The sequence below is a fragment of the Chrysochloris asiatica genome, unplaced genomic scaffold, assembly GCF_000296735.1.
Source record: "Chrysochloris asiatica unplaced genomic scaffold, ChrAsi1.0 scaffold00207, whole genome shotgun sequence".
NCBI lineage: Eukaryota > Metazoa > Chordata > Mammalia > Afrosoricida > Chrysochloridae > Chrysochloris > Chrysochloris asiatica.
In genome coordinates, this window is record NW_006408725.1 from 2,691,281 (window position 1) to 2,710,795 (window position 19,515).

General features: G+C 38.4%; 1 protein-coding gene across 1 annotated transcript in view; it reads left to right on the top strand.

Moving 5' to 3' along the window:
* The first annotated feature begins 2,578 nt into the window (after positions 1 to 2,578).
* Positions 2,579 to 19,515, top strand: part of BLZF1 (basic leucine zipper nuclear factor 1) — a 29,348-nt gene continuing 12,411 nt past the window's right edge. Inside the window, exons 1-4 of the mRNA XM_006872630.1 lie at positions 2,579 to 2,694; positions 4,789 to 4,869; positions 14,054 to 14,493; positions 18,134 to 18,333. Of these exons, the coding sequence (XP_006872692.1) occupies positions 4,839 to 4,869; positions 14,054 to 14,493; positions 18,134 to 18,333 (671 nt within the window). The 5' untranslated portion in view covers positions 2,579 to 2,694; positions 4,789 to 4,838. The remainder of the gene's footprint in view (positions 2,695 to 4,788; positions 4,870 to 14,053; positions 14,494 to 18,133; positions 18,334 to 19,515) is intronic.

Sequence of the window (19,515 nt, forward strand, 5' to 3'; positions counted from 1 at the left end):
TTGGTTGGATACACCAATAACATTCATGGAAAAAGCAGTCAAGAAATCAAAGGACATTATTGCATTAGGCAAATCTGCTGCACAAGACCTCTTTAAAGTAATGAAGAACAAAGATGTCAGTTTGAGGACTAAGGTGTCCATGACCCAAGCCATGGTATATTCAACAGCAATAAGTGCATGTGAAAGTTGGACAATGAATAAGGAAAACAGTAGAAGAATTGATGTATTTGAGTTATGGTGTTGGAGAGGAATTTTAAAGGTACCATGGACTGCCAGAAGAACAAATAAATTGTTGCTAAAAGACCTAGAACCAGAAAGCTCCTTAGAAGCCAGGATTACAAGACTTTATCTCTCATACTTAAATATGTTATCATGATGGTCCTGTCCCTGGAGAATGACATCATGCTTGGTAAAGTAAAGGTCAACTAAAATGAAGACCCCTAACAATATCGACTGGCACAGTGGCAGCATCAGTGGGCTCAAGCATAACAATTATGAGAATGGTGCAAGTGTTTCGATCTGCTATACATAAGCTACTATGATATCTCACTGTGGCCTAACCCAGTTTCTCCACAGTCTGGCTGAAAATTGAAATGTAATCAAAGCTTGAGTAGAGATGAAATCTACCAAGGGGGAAATGTATAGAATAAGAAGCAAAAGTGATTAGGGAGGGCATCTCAGAGATATGGAATTTAAAAAGCAGGGAAAGCCCGTGAAAAGGGGAGAGAATGAATGACCATGAACTTCACTTGTCACAAAAAGACTAAGTAAAATAATTGTTGAAAAGCAATGACTGGATTTGGCAATTAAAAGGCCATTAAAATTTTAAGCAAGAGTAATTTCATTGAAGCCATCAGAGAGGAAACTAGACCATAGTGCCGAGGATCAAAGTCAAAAGGCAGAAGTTGATCCAAGTGGAAATACTATACTTTCAAGAAGTTTACTAATAGATAGGTGGAGGATTAGATAAACACAGGATGAGGAAAGCGATTTTGTTTTATTTTCATTTTCTTAAAATATGGGACTCGACCACATTTAAATATGAGGATGGGGATAAAAACACAGGAAATGAAAAAAGGTAACTAGAAACAAAATGTTTACTAATGGATAGGAGGGAATGATATCAAGAACAAAAATGAATGATTGTTCTTCAACATGTCTTTCTCTGAACTAGAAATGCAATCCTGAAGGATGTGTAAAAATATAGAACACTCTGTGGGTTAGGACATGAAATGGTCTTTTAGACTCCATCATCTACTTAGAAAGGAGAAAGGGAAGGAGAGATGCACATCTGGTGACAGCCATATATCCTCGTGTGGTACTCAAAAGTGCTTAAAATATTTGGTGATTAAATGAATTAACTAGATCGCTGGTGTTCTCATATATGTGGATAAAATCACCTATACAGTCTTTTTGGAAATGCTAATGCCCTAGTCCCTGCCCTACTAATTTATAATTTAGGGACTGAAGCTGAGGCAAGTAAATTATCAAGAAGCTCTCCAAGTCAAAGTGGCAATCTGTTAAGCAACTCTCTTCTATCCAGTTGAAGGTAATCAACTGGATAGAAGAGAGTTGATACAAAGTGCAGCAATTATCAAATGTCTCTTAACAACAACCACAACCAAGTGTGGGACTGTGCTCTGCCACTCAAACGAGCAAAGCTTCCAACATCTAGTGACATTCGGAGCCATACTGAGACAGACACAATGACCACCATAGCACTCCCTTAATGAAGTACGCTAAGATGAAGCAAGAGCTTGAAAATGCAATGATGTACATGCTTGTTCGAAATAATGCTTTAATTTATGCTCTAAAACCCTTAGACTTTCTGGTACATTACTGTAGAATCTTAGCAGTATCCAAGTGGAATTTGGGTGTTTGAAGAAATAGGAAGAGCAAGGAAATTCCAAGAAACTACCGGAATGAGAGAGACAATGGAGAGAGAGTGGAAGGGGCCTGGACGACTAAAATTGAGTGTCCATATGTTACCATAACATGGAACGCTGTGAAACCAAGAGCCCGGAATCACTGTTTTGGCCTGCCTGTTACTCACCATTGTCTCAGGACTTCAGTAGAAGTAACTAGGTATCCTTGCGACAGGAAGACACCACCACCAACACCATCACACGGTTACTCCGGCAACAGAGTCCCGCCCACTGCCGGACGCACGTTTAAAAAAAAACTTACCGCCCCGCCCCCTCGTCAAATTTCGTGATCTTAGTGGCTGGGAATTATCTCAATTCCACCCACCCACTACACAGACCCTCCCCTTTACTCCGTCGCCTGGACGACAGAACGCCACATTCTGCTCGCCAGCGTCATCACTTCCGTTTGGTTGGCAGTTGACCTGGAAGGTTAAGGAAATATACTCTCGGCTTATAAACATTGTTATATTTTACTTTTAAACAAATTTCTATCTAGTTTTCATTTACTGAGGCCTTATACCATATTAATGTTCGCTGCTCCTTTCGTTTAAACACATCATAGAACGTTCTCTTAGGGTAAAGGATTCCGGAAGTGAAACCCCTTGTAATAGGAAATGACTGAGTGAGCGAGCAGTTTGCCATCAGGACAGTTTGGGCGGGTCAGCTTGGGAATGGAAGCAAAGTACGCGGAGAAGTTAAACCGGTGATACCGAGCCGGAGAATCTGTAAAGAGAAGCCTTCTGATATAAGGAGAGGAATAATCTTAGAGGTAAGTCCGAAAACGGGTTTATTTAACTAAGTGAGTTGTTGGAGAGAGACAGAGGTCTGGGTTCGAGTTTAGCGTCCAATCGCTTTGGATTCAAGGAAAAGTGTTCCCTCTTGTGCCGAGGACTTTTTAGACAGGGACAAAACTACTCAGTTCGACTTCCCAGTACAGCCAATTTTTACAAGTTTACTGCTTCCATACCAGCCACTTTACACTTGTTACCTGTGTTTCCCACTCCCTCTACCTTCTCTTGGTATTTGCTGCTGGAAACACTCCTTGTACTTGACATTTTCACAGCCCATCTTTCGAGAATGGTTTCAGGGATTGTTGCTCTGACCAGTGGGTCTTTGGATTTTTCAAAGCAATAAAGTATAAGTGAAGAGGGTTTGTGACTGTTAAGATAGTTAACCATGGGACTCATTGTGCCGAGTATTGAGTATTCAGCCTGATAATTTTTGTGACAACAACGTAACCAGATTAATGTCACTGCATAGTAAGTATCACCATTTTCCTGCCCTGCTTCAGTGAGTCGTTGAATCTAAACCGTAAGGCCATGCATACACACATTTCTGATAGCATATACTCACAATATGCTTTATTTTACAGTTAAAAACTACACTAGTTTAATTTTTCCACCAAGTGCAAAGTTAGTTACCTTGTGTAATATTTTTGTTGTTTCATGATGGAAAACGGCTTTGCACCAGTTTCGAAATTAGTTGTGGGTAACTAGGCAAAAAGATATTCAAATTATCCATTTATTTCACGGAAAGGTTGTTGTTGTTGTTAAGTGCCACCAAGTCGCTTCCGACTCATAGTGACCCTGTACAGGGTTTTCAGAAGTAGCTGGTAAGTTTGAAACACCCACCATGCTGTTCAAACCGACCTTGAGGTCGAGTGCTTATCCTACAGCGTGATCTTTAACCTGAGACATTAGCAGTAAACTGTTCCTTACAGTCCTTAACAGTTAATGCTTGCTAAATATTTAAATAGAAGTTGTTGTTGTTAAGTGCCATCGAGTTTGTTCTGACCCATAGCGACCCTGAACAGGGTTTCCGAGGCTGTAAATCTTTACGGGAGCAGAAACCTCGTCTTTGTTCTGCAGATCAGCCGGTAGTTTCGAACTGCTGACCTTGTGGTTCGCAGCCCGATTCGTAACTACTATGCTAAATGGAAACTGCTCTCTGATTATTAGGGCAAGTCAAAAGGTATTACTATTAAGGCTCTAATTCATGTTTAAACACGCCTCTGAGGTCAGTGGATGATTGCAGACAAGTTCTTTCAGTAATGCGCTTGTCTTAGTCACATTACAGTGCTTTCCAAAAAAAAAGGTCCAATCAAAACGGGTTTCTAAGGGGATCTGCTGGGCCAGTTAATTTCAAGGTAGAGAAGTCAGCTCAGAAAGTTATGGTGACTGTTTTTGGGGGGTGGGAGGATGGCTTCAAAAGAAATAATGTTTTTTATTATTATATGTTAATGACACAGGAGATCATGAGGGCTTTTTAGGAAGAATTATTATTATTATTATTATTATTATTAAAAACTACATTTGTGGGGAAAAGGCCAGAAATTTTTTTTTCCATCACAACAGTTCACCTGCTCATTTCTCGAGGGTAGCGAAGACTGGCCTGCAAGAATTTTGTTAGGAAACTCTGTCCCATTTCCCTATTGCCCTTGCCCCTCCAGAGTTCTTTTTGTTTCCCAAGCTCAAACATTTAAAAAGAACACAAGGTGCATACCACAAGCTTGCTGAAATTGCCATCTTGACATGGTATAACGTGAATTCTTTGGAGACGGGCTTGATATACGGAGACACTGCCTTGAGAAGTATGTATTTTTTGTTCAGTAAAGGTCTTCATGTTTTTTTAGCCATACATTCTTACTTATTCTCATTTACTGAAACAAATTTATGTCAAAAATACCTTTTGATTACTTTGATAGCCATAATAATGCACATGAGACGGAACTATGACCACTTCCATTCCAAACCTTATGTACTAAATGTAGAAGCCATTAGAATGTCATGTTTAAGTCAGAGGCACTTGGTGACTGTGGTGTATGATGGTTGTTTTTGTTAATTTCTTATTTATACATCTTTAGATTTTTCAGCAGAAGTCTTGGAGTGCATTAACATTGCTTAAGAAAAAAAAATGACTACTCTTGAATGTTTAGAAACCAATGGTAAGTGTTCTTTTGATAATAATTGCTTTTAAAACATGAAATGTATGACAATGTGAAAGGATATTTGAGCCAAGTCATTAAATTTATAGCCCTTGAGAATCACTCATGTCTCTTATTTTTCCATGATTATTTTGTACTGCAGTGTTTACATTTCAGAACTTCAGATATACAATTAATATTAACATCATTAGGTAATGTTTATTAGATAACTACTCTCTCTAAACATTCACTGTAAAAGCAAAGTTTTACAGTTATATTCTCTATACTCTAGAAGATTAAGATTTAAATAAACAGCAATTTATTTTTTTAAAGATTTAGATTTACAAACAGCTAGCAGATCTCTAAAACCTTCTTGCTAAATACAGTTGTCTTTTTAGTCCAGCCTGGCTTAGCCTCTCTATAGCTTCAATACTATGGACTTGCTCCTCCTTTTCAAATGCTTTCTTTTCACTGCTTCCACGACACTGGTGGTAATGGTGGTGGTAGTATGCCATGGAGTTGGTTCCTATTCACAGCAACCCTTAATAGGGTTTCCATGGCTATAAATCTTTATGGGAGCAAAAAACTTCATCTTTCTCCCACAGAACAGCTGGTGGATTTGAGCTGCTGACCTTACAGTTAGCAGCCCAATGCATAACCCACTACCCTAACAGGGCGCCTTTTCATGACACCAGTCTTCCTATTTTCAGCAGTCTTCAGCCCCTCACTGTCCAATGCAGTAGCCATATGTGGCTATTTGAATTTAAATTGATATTCTTTAAAAATGAACAATTCAGTTCTGCTTTCTGACCAGCCAGCTTTCTGTGTTCTATACCCACATGTGCTTAGTGATGCTGATATTGGAAGGTACAGATCTCCAGCAGCCCATTACTGAGAAAGTGTTATTTCACAGCACCTCTCTAGCTATGCCTGCTGTTTCTTTTCAGCCTCCTTCCTTCAGGTTCAACCTTTAAATATCAGCGCTTTTCCAGCCCCCTTTTTAACTCTTCAGCCTTTTGTTTCTCCTCCCAGGGCTTCAGTGAATCTCTATAGGCATCCACATCTAACAGTAGCCTAGTTCTCCTCCCCTGTGATTCAACTCTTCAGAGCCTGCTGCCTATAGGCCATCTTCACATAGGCATAGGCAACAGTCTCACGTACCCCAAAGTGAACTTCTCCTGACCCAGCTCACTTTTATGGAGTGAATTCTGGAGGTTGGAGCCATCAGTGAGAGATGGAAAACAGTTCCTAGAAATTGGTTTTATTGCAAGCTGACCTCCAACAACAAACTCTCTAAGAGGATTAAAATTTGTTTAGGAAACAAGAAAGAAAAGATCATGCCAGTAAATATTCAATTGAATTTAATCCAGCTATGTTTCTTACATAAATAAGTAAACCAGAGACCATAAAGGAAAGTAGTAAACTGAGGATTAATGGGAAATAAGAAGAATTGAATTGTAACTAAGGTTACAGTTAAAAATCAACTCAGCAGCACCTAACAACAACAACATTAAAGCAACTAGCATTGATGCGTGGCAAAAAGCCTAATTAATTTACATAATATGATTAGTAATTAAAAGTTATTGCTAGGCCTCTGAAATTGAATTATTTTTCATTGTTGCTACTATTTGTAATGAGGATTAAAGTTACAAAATGCTTTCATATACATTATTTTATGTGATCTTAATGATCTAATAAGGAAAGTAGGCCACTGTTAGTCCCATCTGCTCTTAATATAATGTTAACTAGTGTTACTAGTGAACAACACAGGTGTTTGTATTGTATAGCCTGAACGAAGGCATTGACATTTATTTTGGTGGACATTTACCTGTACTTCCTGTAACTGCCTCAGAAGAGAAACAAGATGTTGTTTGGTTAGTAGCCATAGAATTTCCTCAAATGTCTTATGACATTTGAGCAATACTGTCATCATGACAGGGATGTGTCATTGCTGCATGGACTGTTTCTACAAGGGAAGCAGGTGGTTGTTGTTAAGTGCCATTGAGTCAGTTCTGACCCATAGCCACCCTATATAGGGTTTTTAAGGAGCAGCTGGTGAACTTGAAGCTCTGACCTTGTAGTTCAAACGGACTTTGCAATCCAGCGCATTAGCCCACAGTGCCACACCGTACAGCATATAAAAACTCCAGACGTAAAATGCAAAGCTTGTCTTGGTTGTAAGATTAAAATTAAAGATATTAAAGTCATAGAGTGTAGGGAAAGCAGACCAGCTGTGAGGTCTGATACATTTAAATGGACTTTTTACATAAATATTCAAATATTTCTTTATCGTTTCATGAAACAGTCTAACTTTAACCCTAATAGGTACTAGATGAGAAAACATTCTGTTGGCAGATGAATTTGGGAAATGGTAGATTACAGGCAAGATAATAGTACAGGACTTCCCAGAGATGAGTGTACTAACAGACTGTGAAGTTCCTAAAAAGAGATGGCCATGTTTATTTTAACCAGTGAACTCTTTATTCATGGGAAATGTGGCAAGAAGAATGTTTAGATTCTAATGAGTAAATGTTGATATAACATTGTAGTTGATCTTTCTAATTTAATAATAAGTAAACTTTATTTATTGATAGTACTTGTTAAGTGTAGTCAAGTGACCCTATCTAGGGTTTCCAAGGAGTAGCTGTTGAGTTTGAATTGCTGATCTTGTAGTTAACAGTCCAGTGCTTATCTGACAGCACCATACCAGAATCCCTAGATGTTACTGATGGTGGTGGTGATGTGCCATGGAGCCAGTTCCGACTCACAGCATCCATGTATAAGGTTTCCAAGGCTGTAAATCTTTCTTCTGAAAAGTTTGACAGACTTTACCTGAGTTAGGAATTCTTTGGTGTAGGGGCGGGGGGGGGGTGGGGAAACTAAGTGTTTTTTAGATGCATTCATTCTTGGATGTTAAAATGACATCTTCTAGATAGTATGCTAACAGATTGATGAACGTCTTTAAGCATTTATTTATCTTTCCTGTATCCTGCACCAGTTCTTCTACTGGTGATAAAAAGATTGGAAGGAGGCAGTCCCAGCCCTGTTGACCTTTCAACAGTTTAATAAAAGAGAGAAACAAATTATTTTAAAATATTATAAATTTTTTCATTATTCTGAAAACACTATGGGATAGAAGAACAGTGAGGCTTAGGGACATGCTCAAGGTCATTCAATGAGTAGCAGTAGGAACTTAACACTTAGTTATTTTGACTCAAAGGTTGTTACTATTTTCACTATATCACCCTATGAATTAGAAAACATACCATAATAGATTTATCATTTTGTGAATAAAGGAGACATGCTTGTTTAATGACAGACTATAAAAGCATATTCATTTTACTTCAGTGTTCTCGAACAATGCTCACCAAATTACGGCCTTCAGTCCTGCTAGCTGAGAATGTTTGCAGTCAGTTTGATGATCAGGAGCACTAACTCTTTTTTTAACTTTTTTAAACAATCTTTTATTGTGAATTGAGTGAAGGTTTTAGACAGGATCATCAATTTTACATTAAAAAAAACCACGCACTTAGTTTCCTCTCAATGATTGCAATCCCTTCCATGCGACAACAGGTATCCTGCTTCCTCCCTATGCTTCTTGTTTGCATTCTACCCACATTCCCATCTCTTCTCAACATGGTCTTTAGGAAAATTTGCCCTTTTGATCTTGAATGATTGACAGTTCTATGATGAGCATAGCTCACTAGTGTTGTCTCTCCTGTATACCTGTCTACTGCTTGGCTGAAAATTGGGCCATGAGCATTGAGTGGTCAAGGACCCTAGTCTCAGGTTCCTCATTTCCTTCTGACCAATAAGCCTGTTATATTGTAATTTTGAGTTTTGTTCCACATTTTCTGCCACTCTATCCAGCAGAAAGTGTGATCCCTTTCAGAGCAGTTGGGAGTGGTAGCCAGGCACCATCTAATTCTTATGGTCTCAGAGTCAAGGTGACTGATAATCACATACTCCATTGGTCTGATGGACTAGTTGATTCCAATGGAACATTGACTTCAGACCCCTGGTAGAGAAGCATTATTCCAAAACAAAAAGAATTCCATTCTTATTAGACGTATATTACCAAAAAAAAAAATTTATTATTTTATTTTCAATTCATTAATAAAAATTTGTAGAAATATACCTTCTCTCTTGTTCTATAAATTCTACATAGCATCCTTGATTTAGGGCACCGGTGTGGTGCCAGAGGATAAGCACTGGGCTGGTAACCACAAGGTCAGCAGTTCAAACCCCCCACCAGTAGCTCTCAGAAATCCTATACAGGGTTGCTATGAATCAGAACCAACTCAATGGCACTTAACAACAACAATTCTTGATTTTGTCTCTAGGACTATAAAGCTTAAAGTATTTACTTTATGACTCTTTGCAGAAACAGTTTGCTGTTATTCTAGTGTTTGACTCGTTTGTAAAAATGGTGCAAGGAGCCTGTGAACTCCTCTAACTTCACAAAGGGGAGGAGTCAATATCAGCTGCCCAAGGCTGATAATTGCTGTGGTGTGGTGGAGGTCTGTCAGCTCCTCTCTCCAACCTTTTTTTAAATTATTGTTATTTTTTTATTTGAAGGGATAGAAGTAAGGGGTTAGGGTTAGGACTGTGGCAAGGGGTAGAACTTTGCTTAGTGTTAAGGTTATGGGTAGGGATTAGGCTAGGGCTAGGAGTAGGGCTTTCTCCAGTCTTTCTATCAGTGTTTCAAACCAAAATTTTTTCTACTCCAATTATTGTTCTGGTTAACTGAAATTTTAAAAACTGAATTCTGTTCTGGTTTCATTTCATCACCATGACTTGTCTTGTAGTCTCTGGTCTCAAATTTATAATCTACAAGTAGATACCTGAAACAGTTTCTTTGTATTACAAATAAGATTGCATTTTTATATTAACTAGAAAATTCTGGTGTGGCACTGTGGGTTAATGCGCCAGATTGTAAAGCCATTTGAACTGCAAGGCCAGCAGTTCAAGCTCACCAGCTACTCCTTGCAAATCCTACCCAGGGTCACTATTGGTCGGAATCAACTTGACAGCACGTTAAGAACAACAGAAAATTCCAAATTTTTGTAATTCATTTTGAAAGTAGAAATATTAAACAATTTTTCTATACATTCAATATTAATTAAATTTGGTGACAATATGTTCATTTTAATCACTGTCTCAAAATATTTCAATAACAAGAAAAACGTAATATATATATATATATATTATTTCCCCTTAAATCTGTGTTTTAAAATATATTTGAAATGACTGCAGTACAAAGTCTAGGAAGTTCATAGCGCAGGGACCTCACGTCAAAGGAAGCACTTTGCTCCTATCTCCTCTTGATGGCAGTGAGATCCCTCCCTGCTGCCTCTGGGATAGCTCATTTTAAGCCTAGAAGAATGAAAGAATTGATCATTCCCCTCAGTAGGGTTCCATACACCTTATTTTAGTTCTAATATATCTCATTTGTATAATACATTGTAGCGTCCTGGTGGGTTAATGCGCCAGACTGCAAAGCTATTTGAACTGCAAGGTCGGCGGTTCAAGCTCATCAGCTGCTCCTCGAAAACCCTATGACGAGGTCTCTAAGAGTCGGAACCAACTCAACAGCACTTCACAACAACAACCCCTACAAATGTGCCATGCATCTTACATGCTTTATCAGCAAGATATCCTATCCTCTGCGTGAACCACAAATACCCCTTTTGCATATTCCCAATCATTTGGTGGAATTTACGAGACCATAGCCAAAAAGGGTATATAAAAGCATTCCATCACACCATGTGTTGTTGTTGTTAGGTGCCACAAGGCGGTATCGACCCATAGCGACCTATGCACAGCTGAACGAAATACTGCCCGATTCTGGGCCAACCTCACTACTCTTGCTACGCTTGAGACCATCGATGCTGCCACTTGGCCAATCCATCTCGTTGGGGGTCTTCCTCTTTTTTCTGACCCTCCACCTTACCAAACATGATATCCTTCTCCAGTGACTGGTCCCTCCTGACAATACTAGTGCCTTTTGTTCTTTCCATTTTTTACCCAATCTTGGGGAAGACAATTAGAATCATGAACCTTAGATGTGCTTTAATTCTATGGTAAGTGATCATAGGTTAAAGAAATGTTGATGAATATTTTGAGAACTGTTTTGTTGGTTCCTTTCAAAAGGTGGAGAAGAAAAGGGGTTGATGTTTTGCATTACTTAAGCATGGTTCATAATTAAGGAGCTGGTCCATAGATCATTATCTTCCCACATAAAAGGAGGTAATTGCTCTTGAATGTGTCCTGGATTGTGCCTAGAGCATAGATAATAAAGGTTTCTATGTGTGTCACAAGAAAAAATAGAATTGTGAAAATTTAAATTACTAGGTGAGAAAATAAATGTAAATCCCTGGTTCTCACTGCATGTTTGCCTATATACATTAACTAGTATAACTTTGGATATTTGTAAATGGCTGAGTGAGTAGAACAGCTGAAATTGTTTTTCAATAGGGTTGAAAGCAAATTGGGATTTGAAACAAACTGAACTTCTTCCTTGAATTTTACACTGGTGCATTTTGTTTGAAAAGAGATTTCTGTTAAGTACCTATCAAGGTTTCTTTGCCCTTTAAATTCACATTAAACATTTTTGTGAGTTCTTGAGGTTCCATGACCTGAAGTTCTGATTTGAAAATGTTATAACTTGCCTCTTTAGAAAATCCTGGATTTCCTGTTGAACCAGAACAGAAGCATCATACTTATTGCTTCACCTTCTGTGGGCCTGAATGGCATGGCTCTAGTTTTTAGTTTATAATCCATAGTTAACACAGGGTTTTCTATTACTTCTTAAATGTCAGAATATTTTATTAACAAAATTAAATTTACATTAGATAGAGTTAGACAAACTTAAAGCCAGATTTCAGAAACATCAGAAACCTTTATGCTTAAAACAAGTCAGTAGAAATTTCCCTTGTGAGTACTAATGTGCTACTGCATGGTTTTAATTAAGCTACCAACACTTTCATCCCACTTTCTGAAGTATTCATTAGTTCATCTTCTTGAAAGTAGAGTCCCAAACCCCAAGAGGTATTTCAATTTACATTTCATGTACAAATGACAAAATATTTTATGAACTAAAACACATTGATTATACCCCATATGTTGTTCTACATCCTGCCTAACATAACTCAGGATTCCCAGTATATTGTTACATGCATACACAGAGTAAAAAAGATTTAAAATAAATAGTCCTATCGTCTGATGCTGTGGTAACATGTTGTTGTTGTTGTTGTTAAGTGCCGTCGAGTCGGTTCAAACCCATAGCGACCCTGAACAGGGTTTCCGAGGCTGTAAATCTTTACAGGAGCAGAACACCTCATCTTTCTCCCATGGAGCAGCTGGTAGTTTCGAACTACTGACCTTGCGGTTCGCAGCACGATTTGTAACCACTACGCATCTAGCTGCTAATCTCACTGTCAGTTTTTACTCCTGTAAAGATTGACAGCCTCGGAAACCCTGTGCAGGGTGGGTCCCTGTGAGTCGGAATCAACTCCACAGTACTTAACACAACAAATAGTCTGATGACAGCTTTAGAATAAAAGAATAAAACTCAGAAATGTGTTTTGTGGCATTAAATAAGCTTTCTTCCCCTCCCTAATAAAATTTCCTAATAAAGATCCAGAGCTTATTAGAAATTTTTATAAAGAAGAAAGGCAACTAAGAACTAACATTTAATGAGCACTTACAGTACCAAACATCATTCTAAATATTTTGCATGTATTTTTATTTAAGTGCTTCATTAAATCATAGGTATTCATATTTATGCAAGAAGTAAATAGAATTAATTAAGGACACACAGAATAGGTCTGATACATCAGTAGAGTCATTTTGGGGGGTAGTTTGACGATATAGATCTTCACCAGATATAATAATGGCTATGTTTGGGAATGTATCCTAAATCATTCAAAAGCTGAGAAAAATCTGTCGACATAAAAAAATTCACAAATGCATTATTTATTATAATGAAAAATTGGGAAGAGTATACAATATCCAACATAGCCTTCCTCCTAGAATTTCCCTTTTAAAAAGAAAAAATATGAAACCTAGCACCAAAAAAAAGTTGAACGCCTCTACAGGGAATGGGGAACCAATAAAATAATTTGAGTATGCTATGGGAAAATGGACTCCTGGGGCAGCACTGTATTATTAGTACTAGACTGCAAACCCTGAGATCAACAGATCAGACTACTCTCTGGAGACCCCACAGAGGGTCATTCTGAGTTGGAATGGCTTCAATGGCACTTAACAACAGCAACAATGGTAAAAATGAGACCGGAAGAAGTTTAATCTGGCAACACAATGCAGTTTGATTTGTGTAATGAAGGATATAAGTAACACTTTTAAACCTAAGAATAGGGTTGAATCTTTTCCTAATCACTTCTCAAGTGTAACGTATGATACTTTCCCCTTACCCTCTGCAAAGCATTTTTTGCCAAGAGTTCACAAGAACATTTGAGTCATTTTGAGGTTGTTGTCGTGTGCCATAGTGACCATTGTATATGGTTTCCGAGGAGCAGCTGGTGAGCTTGAAACACCAACCTTGTAGTTCAAATGACTTTGCAGCCCAACACATTAACCCACAGTGCTACACTAGTGTGTTGGTGCTGTTGTTGAGTGCTGTCAAGTTGATTCCAACCCATAGCAACCCTGTATAGGGTTTCCGAGGAGCAGCTAGTGGGCTTGAACCACCGACCTTGCAGTTCAAACGACTTTGCTGTCTAACACATTAACCAACAGCGCCACACCAGCTGGTTGATTGATTTTTGTATTTAACTAACATGATTGTCTATAGTGTACCAGGAACTTGATATTGTTGCATTTTTCCTATGACAGCCCTGTAGCAGAGTTGTTACTATCTCCATTTTGCATGTTGGGAAATGGGTTCCTGGTGAATTAAATATTTACTCCGAGTCATACTAGGATGTAGAAGTTATTATAGAAATAAAATCATCTGATTTCAAATCTCTTAAATTTTCCACTAAGAGAAAGCATTTGCTTCAAGAAATTAACCCGTTAAGACTTTAGATGATATGTGCATGTTTTAAACATTACTTTGGATTTTTTTTCTATTCTTTGGTGTTTTTCGAGTTGTTTTAGTATCAGTGGTTCTGAAAGTAGGATAAAGCACATCTTGGCACTCATTTTTTCATTAAGTAGTTCACGTTGTGTTTCTCTTTGTTAGCCACCCTTACTTCGACCCCAATCCGAGGAGCAGGAGATGGAATGGAAACTGAGGAGCCACGTAAATCTGTTGAAATTAGTTCTGGTGTCCAGTCCATAAAGCATTCCATCCGTCAGAGTGCAAGGAAGAAACCATTTGCCTCAGAGAGCCCAGGAGTTCTTCAGCTAGGGAAGATTCTCAATGAAAAAGCAGTGGAAGTTGAAGCTGTAAGAATATTAGTTCCCAAAGCTGCTATAACCCATGATATCCCCAACAAAAATGCAAAGGTTAAGTCTCTGGGGCATCATAAAGGAGAGTTCCTTGGTCAGTCAGATGGAGCTATGGAACCTAGGAAAGAACTGTCTGAGGTGAAGAATATATTGAAAAAGCTCAAGAATTCTGAAAGGAGATTACTGAAGGACAAAGAAGGTCTTTCAAACCAGCTCCGAGTTCAGACAGAGGTAAGAACAACCTTAACAGCTTTATGAGCATTACTCTTCCTGGCGTGGCGCTATAGGATAAGCACTCAACCACAAGGTCAAACTCACCAGCTGCTCCTTAGAAACCCTATACCAGGGTCATTATAAGTTGGAATCGACTTGACAGCAACGAACAGCAACAACAACAACAACTCTTCCGTTAGACTCCTGGTGTGGTGCTGTAGGATCAGCAATGGACTGTGAAACCAAAGGTCAACAGTGCAAACCCCCCAACTACTCCTTGGAAATCCTATACAGGCTATGAGTCAGAATCAACTTGACAGCACTTAACAACAACAACTCTTCCTTTGGAGCCCTTGGTGTTAAGTGCTGTCAAGTCGGCTCCAACCCATAGCAACCTGTATGGGTTTCCAAGGAGTGACTATTGAGCTTGAACCGCTAACCTTGCAGTTCAAACTGATCTTGCAGTCCAGTATATTAACCCACAGCATCACACCAGCCCTAGGGGTGATGCAAATGACTGTTAAGTGAAAGATTAAAGATTCGAGTCTAACCAAAGACATTCAAAGGAAAGGCCTTGGCTATCTACTTCCAACAACTAAATCAGCAATTGAAAACTCTATAGAGCACAGTTCTACTCCGGCATACATGGGATCATCATGAGTTAGCATTGGTGGTGGTTATGTGCTGTGGAGTTGGTTCTGACTCACAGTGACCCTGTACGGGGTTTCTGAGGCTATAAATCTTTACGGGAGCAGAGAGCCTCATCTTTCTCCTGCGGAACAGCTGGTAGTTTCGAATTGCTGACCTTGATGTTTGCAGCCCGATTCGTAACCACTACGCTACCAAAGCTCCTTTAGTTAGCATTAACTCTACAGAAACAAGTTTACTGGTTTTACATTTTGTTTTTTGTTGTTAAGTGCTGTGGAGTCAGTTCCTACTCATAGAGAACCTGTATAGGGTTTCCAAGGAGTGACTGATGGGTTTGAACTGTCAACCTTGTAGTTAGCAGTCCAATGCTGATCCTACAGCACCACACCATGTCTTTATCTTTCTAAGTCTAGGCTTTAAGTCCATAAGTTAGAAAACTATTTTCCCTTTCAAGAATGCCATATTTTATACCTTGTTGTTTCTTTAAAATGCTTCCTCTTAAATTTATCCTTCTCTCTCAAACCTCTAAATTTAACACTGTAAACCTAAATGGAGATGGAAGTATGAGGTGCTTTGAATAAGACCACCTATAAGTTGTGAAGGAACGTTACAGCTAACTGCTAGACTCAAGAATGACCAAGTCAGGCTTTCAAATTATCTGGTCATCAGTCCCTATTTTAAGGACTCATTTGGCACTGCAGGATAATGTACTGTTCCTCAAGGTTGGTTTGAACAGCAAGGTTGGCAGTTCAAAGCCACCAGTCGCTCCTTGAAAACCCACTACAGGGTCGATAGGAATTGGAACAAACTCAACAGCACTTAACAACAACAACAACATACATGATACTTGAAATGAAGAGGATAATGATATAAATTATCTTGTCTTTCTTCATTGAATATGAAAAACATTCTATTATGCTTGATTAAGTTGCTTTAATCTTTACAAAGTACATCGCCATCGAATCAATTTCAATTTACATCTACCCTGTAGAATAGAATAGAACTGCCCCATAATGTTTATAAGGCTGTAAATCTTCATGGAAACAGATTGCCACATCTTTCTCCCACAGAGCAGCTTGTGGGTTTGAACTGCTGAACTTTTTGATTAGCAGCCTAGCACATTAACCACCACAGCACCAGGGCTCTTTTGTTCAATCTTTACATCTTAGTGAACATAGATTCAGAGTCCTGGTGTGGCGCTGTCAGCTAATGAGTCCAGGCTGCACAGTCATTTGAACTGCACAGTTGGCGGTTCAAGCTTACCAGCTGCTCCTTGGAAACCCTATACAGTGCCGCTGTGGGTCGGAATAGATTCGATGGCACTTAACAACAACATAGACTGACACCCCCTTTGTTTCTTACTGTTGTTGTAAAAAGTGCCATCAAGTCGGTTTCTACCCATAGTGACCCTGTTTAGGGTTACCAAGGAACAACTGGTGCCCTTGAACCACCAACCTTGCAGTTCAAATGGCTTTGCAGTCTGACACATTAACCCACCAGCGCCACACCAGCACTCCTTGTTTCTTATTTTTTTTGTGTTGAATATTAGTCCTTGTGACACAATTTATTTGTTTTTGTTCAAATATCTAAAAATATATTTTAAAAAAAACTAATTTCTAAATACAAAAACAGTAAATACATGGGGCTTCAAAAATATTCATGGAAAAATTCCATTAAAAGATAAATATAAAAAATAACTAAAAGATAATTCCATTTCCAAGCCCCCCTTTTGTATTTTTTATACACAGTTTAGAAAACAGAAAAATACATTTATCTCTAATTATAATACATACCATCCATACTACATAACTGTATAGAAAAAGTTCATTTTGTTTAAAAACCTACTGTTTTCACTTATTAATAAACTCCTATGACACACATTTGGAGTCCTGGTGTGGCACTGCTGGTTAATGCACTGGACTGCAAAGTCAGTTTGAACCACAAGTTTGGCAGTTCAAGCTCACCGTCAGCTCCTCAGAAATGCTCAGAATCTACTCGACAGCACTTAAAAACAACAATGACACATATTAGGCGTCCTGGAATGGCACTGTGGGCTAAAGCCATAGGATAAGCACTGGACTGCAAGGTCAGTTTGAACCTCAAGGTCAATGGTCAAACTTACCAGCTGCTCCTTGGAAACCCTTTATAGGGTTGCTATGAGTTGGTGGTACTTAATGACAACAACAGTGACACATATAGGAGCCCTAGTGACACAGTGGGTTAGGTTAAGTGTTATGCTGGTTGGTAGTTATGCTGGTTAAAGGTTGGTAGTTCAAATACACCAGCTGCTCTGTAGGAGAAAAATACGGCTGGCTGCTTCTGTATAGATCTGCAGCCTCAGAACCTCTATGGAGCACATCTACTCTGTCCTGTAGCGTTGCTATGAGTCGAAATTAATTAGGTGGCAGTGGGTTATGATACAATATTGTTTACAGTGTCATCAACAATACTTTTCTTTGTATGGCTGTACTATAATTTACTAATAACCTATTATTGGACATTTATATTTTAACCTTTTACTGTTTTCAGTAACAATGTAAAGAGCATACTTATAGTCTGGATTACAGCCTTTGTTAAATTCCTAAAATAAAACTCTTAGATCTACAAAGAAATGAAATTTTAAATATTGAATAAAATAAAAGGTCACATAAACATTCTCTGTGAAAATGTATTAGCAAAATGTATTGATACATTTATTTTTTCCCCTTTATATGTGAATTTAAAGGGGAAAATATTAATTTTTTCCCCTTTAAATGTGAACTAGAAGCAGTTTATAATTATCATTATAAGATGTGTTCGTATTATAAAAGGATCAGTTTATAACCACAACAATAATAGAACCAGAGATTAGTTTGGATTATAAAACTTAAATATTCACTATCACTTTTTGATATGCACTTTAAATAATAGAGGTCCAAATTACACAAAAACTGTTTTACTCATTAATTTTATGGCATTGAAGTCATTAACATTACTTTGAGCTTGTCATGTTTGTTTTATTCTCTACTAGGTAAATCGTGAGTTAAAGAAGTTGCTGGTAGCTTCTGTTGGGGATGATATTCAGTATCACTTTGAACGTCTAGCCCGTGAGAAAAATCAGCTTATCTTAGAAAATGAAGCCCTAAGTCGAAACACAGCTCAGCTTTCTGAACAGTTAGAACGGATGTCAATACAGTGTGATGTGTGGCGAAGTAAATTCCTTGCAAGCAGGTATTTTCTATTTTAAATGATACTTAATTTTCTAGATTTTGCTCTGTATGTTAAGTATTTGACCAGGAACACAACAAAGTAGATTTCAGAGTGAAATTTTTCTGGCTAAGGTTGTCAAAGTATTTCATATTTCAAATGTGGACTGTCCCTCTTCATTGTTAACACCCACATGCCCCACACCATGGAGTTGATTCTGACACATCGCAACCCTTTTTAGTGTTTCTGAGACTGTAAATCTTCCTGGGAACAGACAGACTCATCCATATCCCATGGAGCAGCTAACAAGTTTGAACCAATGTCCTTGTGGTTAGCAGTCCGATGCTTATCTCACAGCACCGCCAGGGTTCCTTTCCTGTTTACACAGTCTCTCTATATGGATAAGTGATAGGATAAGGATCATTCCATAATTTTGGGTTACTTTTGTTGTTATCTCCCATCATGTTGGTATTGACTTATAGCGACCCTATACACAACAGAACAAAGCACTGCCCGGTCCTAGGCCAACCTCACAATCATTGCTATGTCTGAGCCCACTGCTACTGCCACTGTGCCATTCCATCTCGTTGAGGGTCTTCCTCTGTTTCTCCACTTTATCAACATGATATCCTTTTTATCAACATGATATCCTTTGCCAGGGACTGGTCCCTCCTGACAATATGTCCAAACTATGAGAGATGAAATCTAGACATACTGGCTTCCAAGGAACATTCTGGCTATACTTCCAACACAGATTGGTTTGTTATTTTGGCAGTCCATGCATGGTATTTTAATATTCTCCTCCACTATAACTCAAATGCATCAGCTCTTCTACCATCTTCTATATTTACTATACAACTTTCACATACATATGAGGTTACTGAAAATACCATGGCATAGATCAGGCACACCTTAGTCCTCAAACTGACGTCTTTGCTCTTGAACACTTTAAAGAGGTCTTGTGCTGCAGATTTGCCTAATGCAATATGTTGTTCGATTTCTTGACTGCTACTTCCATGAGTGTTGATGGTTAATCCAAGCAAAATGAAGTCTTTGTCAACTTCATTTCTTTTCTCCATGTATCTGTTGGTCCAGTGGTGAGGATTTTTGTTTTCTTGACATTGAGATACAATCCATACCAAAGGCTGTGCTCTTCATCAGTAAATATTTTAAGTCTTCTTCACTCTCAGCAAGAAAGGTTGTATC